The sequence below is a fragment of the Poecilia reticulata genome, linkage group LG13, assembly GCF_000633615.1.
Source record: "Poecilia reticulata strain Guanapo linkage group LG13, Guppy_female_1.0+MT, whole genome shotgun sequence".
In the NCBI taxonomy this organism is placed as follows: Eukaryota; Metazoa; Chordata; class Actinopteri; order Cyprinodontiformes; family Poeciliidae; genus Poecilia; species Poecilia reticulata.
In genome coordinates this window covers 9,173,197-9,181,522 of record NC_024343.1, presented here as the reverse complement: position 1 = coordinate 9,181,522, position 8,326 = coordinate 9,173,197, and the positions used below count along the sequence as shown (strand labels likewise).

At 42.4% G+C, this 8,326-nt stretch overlaps 1 protein-coding gene across 4 annotated transcripts in view; it reads left to right on the top strand.

Annotated features, from left to right (window-relative positions):
- Nucleotides 1–8,326, top strand: part of zbtb44 (zinc finger and BTB domain containing 44) — a 65,464-nt gene that overhangs the window by 12,970 nt on the left and 44,168 nt on the right. For all 4 annotated transcript variants that reach the window (XM_008425248.2, XM_017308271.1, XM_008425247.2 and 1 more), the window contains exon 2: nt 4,751–5,855. In XM_008425248.2, coding sequence (XP_008423470.1) covers nt 4,787–5,855 — 1,069 coding nt within the window. In that variant the 5' untranslated portion in view covers nt 4,751–4,786. The remainder of the gene's footprint in view (nt 1–4,750; nt 5,856–8,326) is intronic.

Genomic DNA, 8,326 nt, shown 5'->3' with positions numbered 1-8,326 from the left:
GACAGCTTGATGGAAGCCGAGAGCAGAGGGGCTATTGCAGAGCAGCTGACAGTAAAAAAAGAAAGTATGCTTTTATTTCTTACCATCTTCTAGTTTGTGWTCATGTTAGCGATGGGATTTGTTTGTCACACACAGAAACACATCTACCAGGTATGCAACGTCACGATGCTCTTCGCCACTCACTTGTTGCGCCGGGGATGATATGAAATTTATTTTCCGGTATTTTCAGTAAAGCTACGCATCTATAGCATAGCAGCCTTAATGTTCGGTCTATCCGCTCACCATGTAAATAATCCCGCCGTGTTCATTCCTGCTGTTTGCTCTGAACCAGCGACTCCGGGAGGAGAAAAGCTGCCRTACTCCAAGCATCGCTCCCATCACTTTAAGGATGTTTATTGGTCCCCCAAAAAACGACAAAAACCCAGATATTATCATGAATCATTAAAATCCTCCCAGGCCGAACTTGAAAATTGGACGTTATGCTGCTAACACTTGGCTTTCGTCAACAACTCAGGCAGAAGTGAGAGCGCAAATAAAGTCCTGGCAGGAATATGGTGTCCTAAATAATAACATAATATAACAAGGCTTCGAGGCAAATYAATTTTCCTCAAGGAATTTTAATAATCGAGGAACTCGAATCACTTGAATTGTTTCAGCCCTAGAGACACTGAACCAAACTCATATTTAAACATTTGAATTTTAGTTTGGCTTCTATGGGTCTCAATAGTTTGCTTACTGAGAAATACACGTTTGTTGAGCATTACCAGTTATACTAGACATTTTTGGTCCTGCAGCTTGAACACATTTAAAACTTTTTAAACCATATTACATTTCACTGTAACTTTTCTGATACTCCCAAAATTACGCTTAAGAAATTTCCTTGTTTATTGTCCCCCCAATAATGAGATGGGATTTACTCCCTTGCAGGAGGGGTTCATTCCACCGCTCTTAGAACTGCAGGAAGCTTAAAAATCCGGATATTCATTTTTAGCTAGCTTCACTACGTAGCCAAATTTAGTTTACAGAAGGAGCAAAAGCCACTCGAGTGGAATCCGTTCATGTGTTAATATTTGTGGGGCATCACGCACATTGATTCTACAGATTTGGTATCAATATAATATTAAAGCTCACAAATTAGTCTTTATTTTGATACCCATTTCAAAATAAATTCTTTGCGAATAAATAGAAAGATGTCCAACATAATGTATCTGATTGTTACTTTTACATGTTCGGGTTGCCATTGTATACCAGAGAGGACTGCTTTCTTCAAACAGAACCCGAGTTTTGTAAGGCAGACATTTGCTTCTGTTGCTTGAACAAGAAAGACGGCTACATCAACAAACATGGACAGACGTGACTAGAAATACCTTTTAAGGAAGATGAAACAAATGTTTTTCTAGAAGAGTTTAGATATTGTCCAGTTTTCAGATGTAAATCAATCAGGACTGAAATGATTCCTTGAATGAATTTGAGTACCTCAATTATTAAAATTCCTCGAGGAAAATTTACCTGCCTCGAAACTTTGTTAATTTATGTTTTATTATTTAGCGCATCGTTTTCCGGCCGGAACATTACCCGTGTTGTGCGGAGCTCTGACTTCCGCCTCTGAGTTGTTGACGAAAGCTAAGTGTTGGCAGCATAACGTCCAATTTTCAAGTTCGGCCTGTGGGGATTTCATTGATTGATGATAATGCTGGGTTTTCATCGTTTTTGGGGGACCAATAAGCATTCTTAGAATGACTGGCACAATACCTGGATTACAGATGCTGAGGAGGATTTATACATGTAAGYGGATAGACTGAACAAGGCAGGCGACTAAGTAGTTGATGCTTATAGTGCAAGTGTAGCTTTACGGACGAACCGCACAATAAATTTCATATCATCCCGGTCTCAACAAACGGGTGGCGGAGCGCATCGTGGCGGAACATGGCTTGTAGATGAGTTTCGTGTGGCAAACAAAGGTGCCAAAAATATCCCTTATTGCTCCCTCCCGCTCTTACTTTCGTCCCCTGGTCTACTGGTCCCCGGCCTGTCCCCTGGTCTATTTCCTCCTCTCCACCCCCATCTTACGTTCGTTCGTTCACCTGCCCACTACCCTAAGCCYCCCACTTCAGGAAACATTTTCCATATTCTCATACCCAAAGCTTGACAGGTATGGGGCAAGGTGAGAGTTCATCTATTAAACTGACTGAAGATGAATACATAAACTAAAAGCTGGAGCATAGACATTTTTATAAGCGTATTTGTGAGCCTGCCTCTTTATTAACTTGAATATAATTTCAGATTGTTGCATAACTTTTCTTCAGGTTAACTTAGAAAGTGAGACGTTATTGTTACAGAGTTGCTCAAAAMTGGAAAATTGGACTGATATCCAATAGTAACACCGGTGATATGCCAGATTTACCAATATTTTATTTTATAAATTATTTTTATCCAATTACTCAATTGTAATCGATAGATTACTCGATTATTAAAAAATTCGTTTACAACAGCCCTAAAATTAAGACTTTGAAAGAGAATCTTCTTGACAAACGTTTTTTTCTGTTAGTTCTGTTTGCTTTATGTACTACTGCAGCCCTGTTCTGTGTCTGACTTTGCCTCTACAGGACCAACACAGAGCRTTCCCCTGTCCTCTGTATGTGCGGTGGCTAGAGCTCTCTCCCTGTGAGAGCCCCCTCACTTGAGCTTTGGCCTAATGGAAAGTCTCATGCCTCAGAGTCCACATGTCTCATAGACAGCTGCTGAGCGTCCTGCAGCACATTGGCTTCAAATGGGGCTGGCTCACATCGCTTTGCATCTGCTTTGATTGTTCTTACATAACTTGGCATTTTGTTCTCCAAGCTCCCCGCCCTCTTTTCAAACCCTTGCTAATGCTGCCCTCCATTCCCCCTCAAAGAACACCATTGTAGGGCGCTCACTGCCTTCCATGATGCACATTTTTTTGCAGCTAACAATTATTTCAGTAATCGATTAATGGATAGATTAATCAAAAATTGGCACATCCTGCTGATTTTTTTCATTTTCCACTTAACCCTTTTTAATAGACATACATTAAACATCCAAATATGCAATCATTTAATTCTTTTCACTGCACAAAAAGTGGCGTTTTTGACCCTGTACACTGAAGCGAACTCAGCTCGTAACAACTTGCAGGACAGCGCACTGTCACTCACGGGAGTCAAAAACTGTTGATTGCAGAATCCCATAAGTGGGGGTTGGAGGTGCGGGGGAGCGGACTGGCAGGAGGTGTTAAAGACTCTACTTAGCATATGAATAGCCTAGCATATGCAAAGGCACTTCAGCAGACCAACGTGAATTCTCATTAGATGAAAAAAAATGACATCGCAATTCATCACTGACGTGATTGGTTGGTTGATGTGTCCCCATTGGACAGCACACATCTTTATAAATAAACCCCACCCCAAGTAATATTTTTAATGCTGTTTTANAGATTGTTAATGCACTTCAACTCTATAAGAACATCAGCCACATTTTTTAAAATTAAAATGTGTCATCAGCATATTGAGCTCATGTGATTCCTGCTCCAGAAAGATGAAGGTCTCTGGACATCTTCTGTCCTCTGGCAGTCAGGAAGATGGACACTGATGAGACATCCTACAACTCAGGCTACAAGAAGAACCACGGTGGTCTGCGGCCACAATTTACTGACATCTGAAAACACATTAGAATATATTATGAATGTACGGCGCCAACATGCAGTTCTGACACTATTAAGTTATTTGCAACACCCGGGCTAAAATTTGTGTATATTCGGCACTGTATTACAAATTTTATAGTAGTTTAACCCTAAATCACCAAACACGGCTGAAAAGGTATATCCAAATTAAATCAGCTGTTCTTGAACAATTTGGAGTACATGCACAAGCTTAGTTCTTTATGAAGACGACGAGCCAAATTTTCTATTTTTGCAGTTAAAATACTTTAACTGTAAGTAGTTTGTAGCTATTATGTTTGTAACACAAAAAAAGAAAAATGTTGCTTCACCCAGATTTTTCATTTTTATTTCTTGTACATTGAGCGCTGAATGTATGAACTGGAAAATACAATAAATCTGTTGAATAAAGTATTCTGCTCGTGGATTTCAAGACTGATCAAAATAGCACAAAAAAAGAAATGTCATTTTGGATATGTTCATTTTTGAGGATGTACTGTTGTCCAAGTGTGTCATTTGGAGACTGGAGTCTCCAAATGACACACTTGGACAACATACTTCAAATGACTAACTCCTCAGTGCTTCAACATTCAGTCATCAATGAGGCTCTGAAAGATAAYGGCCAGAGGAATCCTCTGGTAGACACATTATTGATAGTGGAAATTGCTTATAATTATATAAATAAAATAACATATCTGGGGGGCAGGGGGGCTTGGCGTACAGTCAGACCTCCCCCTTCTTGCAATACGCTGTCCGTCCGCCCCTCCCCCAAGCACTCAACGGTACGCTAGCAAATGCAAAACTTGTCTGCACTCTTACGGCCATAATCATCCACTCCCATGAGTCGTGAAGTTCTGCTGACGAAACACATCCAGTTTTGTGTTTCTGGTTTGTTGGTTTTTTACCAACGGAGAGACACGTTGCCACAGAGAGACAATGTGTTAAAAAGTGTCAAATTTGAATTGGTGAAGCCTTTCTAAATACATTTGATTTCAGGATATGTTTTAAATAAAGATGGATCCRAGACTAATTGCATTTTGCATTCTAATGTGATATGTTTTTGCTGTTTGGTTGCAGGACACATTTCCTTTATACAGTAAGGAGGACTCCACCATGGGGGTGAAAACCTTCACCCACAGCTCAACCTCCCACAGCCAGGAGATGCTTGACAAGCTGAATGCCTTGCGCAACGAGGGTCACCTCTGTGATGTTACCATCCGGGTCCAGGACAAGCTCTTCCTAGCACACAAGGTGGTCTTGGCATGCTGCAGTGAATTCTTCCGCTCCAAACTTGTGGGCCGGCCAGAAGACGAGGAAAAGTTTGTGTTGGACCTCCATCACGTGACGATTAGTGGCTTTGCTCCACTTCTGGAATATGCCTACACCTCTACTCTTTCCATCAGCACAGAGAACATCATCGACGTCCTGGCAGCAGCCAGCTACATGCAGATGTTTGCCGTGGCTAGCACATGTTCCGAGTTCATGAAGTCCAGCATCCTGTGGAGTCCAGCGAACAACAGCAGCAGCGGAAGTAACATGGCGGTGGATAAGGCGCACGAAGCGGCACCTGAGAGCGCTTCATCACACTGTGCCCTGACACCGCTGGATGGCAGTGTGTCCCCTGTGTCGTCCGACTGCAGCGTGATGGAGAGGAATGTTCCCATCTGCCGGGAATCCCGACGAAAACGGAAAAGTTTTGTGACAATGGCGTCGCCAGAGAGCCCGCTCAAATGCACTACACAGATGGTCAACACCTCCCCTCAGATCCCCAACCCGTCACCCTCATTTTCGGATGGCCCGGCCCAGCCGATGGAGTCTTCCCTGGCTTTTCCCTGGACGTTCCCCTTCGGCATCGACCGGAGGTTTCACTCGGACAAATCTAAGCTRACGGAGAGCCCCCGCTGTTTGGAGGCAGGTGTCCCCGGGACCTCGGAGGGCGTGGTTGCCCGCCGGCTCAGCGACTTCCTGACGTGCGAGAGCTCCAAGGTGGTGTCATCGCCGGTTGCTACAGAGGAGGAGGACGTGAGGGTGAAGGTAGAGCGACTCAGTGATGAGGAGGTTCAGGAGGCATCGTCCCAACCTGTCAGCGCCTCTCAGAGCTCCATGAGCGACCAGCAGACGGTGCCAGGGAGCGAGCAGGTCCAGGAAGAGCTTCTTATCAGCCCACAGTCCTCTTCTATAGGTGGGCTTCTAGTACCTAGAAACTCCTCTAAAAGGGCAGTATTATGTAATTTAACTTTTTTGAGCTTTCATGTTTTGTYATCCCATCATCAAAAACATACGTGGAATGTCGCTTTGATTCTTTCATGCATGTTTGAGAAATCTTTGTCTCCCTAGCAACCTTTCAGCTGTGTAAAACACCTTGGTTGATCTAGCTCCACCGTCAAAACGCAGCTTCTCCTCTGAGCTGCAGTTTCCAAGCTTCCTAGTTTCTGCTTCACAGAGCACCCCTCCCCTGTTACTCCCCCACTCAGCTCCTTCAGACTAGYCAGCAGCAATTAGCAAACACCTGGTGCAACTGCTCATTTGCTGAGCTACGTCTCTCAGCAACACTGGTGAAAATGTTGATAAAGGGTCAACAGAGGAGGCATGTTGTGATGCCTCCTCTGTTGTTTGTTGGACTCCAAATTTCTTTTTTCCCCCTCATTTTATTTTATTGATTTTCAGAACTTTGTGTAAACAAAATTACTAAAGCAAGCAAACAAAAACCACCCATCCCAAATCAMCATGGAGCATACATGCATCCAGTCTTCATACATAACATACAGACAATCCCAAATATGATTTAAAGTAGCTTGTCCCCAAACTTTCGAGGACAGCGGAGTTAACAACACATTGAAGGTAAAATGTAGTCAGTCCTTATCTCCAGATGATATCATAGCCCATGGGTGCTTTTTGATACAKTAATTTCCCCCTCTCATTGAAGAAAGTACTGACAAAAGCCGTGTTAACGTCCAGCAATGGATGTGAAATTCTGTTAAGGTAGTGCTACAAGTCTGCAGTAGTTTTTGGCCTAGAAGGAAAAACTTTAGGTGCCAGATGGAAGCTGAATCATTTGGGAATAAATCTGCTTACATAGTAGCAGCTGTTGGTACCTCCTCAACAGGTCTCTGTATTTCATGTCGGTGCAATTTGTGCCACATCCAAGCTTAGAGGATTGTGGCACAGAGGTGGGACTAAAGCAGAAAAAGCTGCTGCGCAAATAAGCTGCAAAGTGGAAAAGCAAACTGGTTCTGATCACATGAACAYAATCAATGCTGTGTGCATTGTGGGTGACAGGCAGAGTGGCAGGTTTATGGATTTGAAATATGGAGCAATTTTTCAACAACAGAAAAAAACGGCACAAAAATGAGAGATCTGAAAGAAACAAGACTCCTCTGCGACTGTGGTGCATCAGCCACGTGTTTAACCTCTGAGTGAGGTTTAATTTAGTGCATCATATTCAAAATATTTAAAGGTATTAATGCCTGAATATTCATGTTTGTATGAAATGCCTCCTTTACAATGTTGAGCAGATGTGAATCCAGGAAGKTTTTAAAGAGGGTCAGTGATGATCTTGGGGTGTTAGTGTAAAAAATGCAAACATTAGAGGTCACTACCGCAAATAGATACAAATTGAACCATGTGAGTAAGTTGTCCTAGTACATGCTTCAAAAATGTTCACACTTCCACATCCTCCTGTTTTGACAGAGGGGGCTCAAACGTTTTCTGTACGTCTGTGGATGACTTTTTACTACACTAAACACAACTAATGATTGTCTTGTTTTCACCGACACATGAAGAAGTTGGTTCAAGTACCCATCGCAGAGTACAAACCAAAYCTAAAGACAAACTTGTAAAAATTAAACACTGTCAGGTGTCCCACTGAAGCCTTAGGGACTAACAAAATAACAGTTTCAGCAGGTAATGTGGTATAAAATTGCTGTGTGGCTCGTTACAGTCACAATGACCTCAATTTGGCTTTTAAAGCTGCTGTATGTAACTTTTTCAAAACCATGGACTTGGCCTGAAAATTTGAACAAGCCCCACCCTCTTGCTCTCTACTGCGTCACGCAGCCCTCCCTCCACAGCCCCTCCCGCACAGAGAAGACTAGCGTGCATGCGCAGGATAGTAAACAAGGCTCCACTACGGCGGATAAGCAGCTATAGCATCGGTAGGTATCAACGTATGCTTTACATTTTAAAAATAGTCAGTTCATATTTGAACTGTCGAGCACGATGTAATAATGAGAACCTTAACCCTTGGAAACAGAAGTTCCAACATGACCAAAATCCTAAACATGCATTTATTTGAGCCTTTTTGTGTAATTTTTGACCCTGTGAATGAGTACCCAATTAAARCTATGACCTTTATTGAAGCTGTAGGTTTTTATTAATCCATTCCTGGGGGAAGAATAGTTTAGATGTAGCATTTAAAACCCAGAATAGACATTCATGTTGATGATGAAAGTGCTGCAGTGACTGTCTGTCACTATTACAGTGACACTATTACAGTGGGGTGTCCAAAGTGTGGCCAAGAGACCATTTGTGGCTCTCAAAATGATTTTCTTTGGCCCTTGACCACAGGTGTAGAACAGTAAAAAGTATTTTTCTTTTTAGGTCCAAATCCTTATTTTTTGAATCTTTAATGATATACACATTTCATAAAAATTT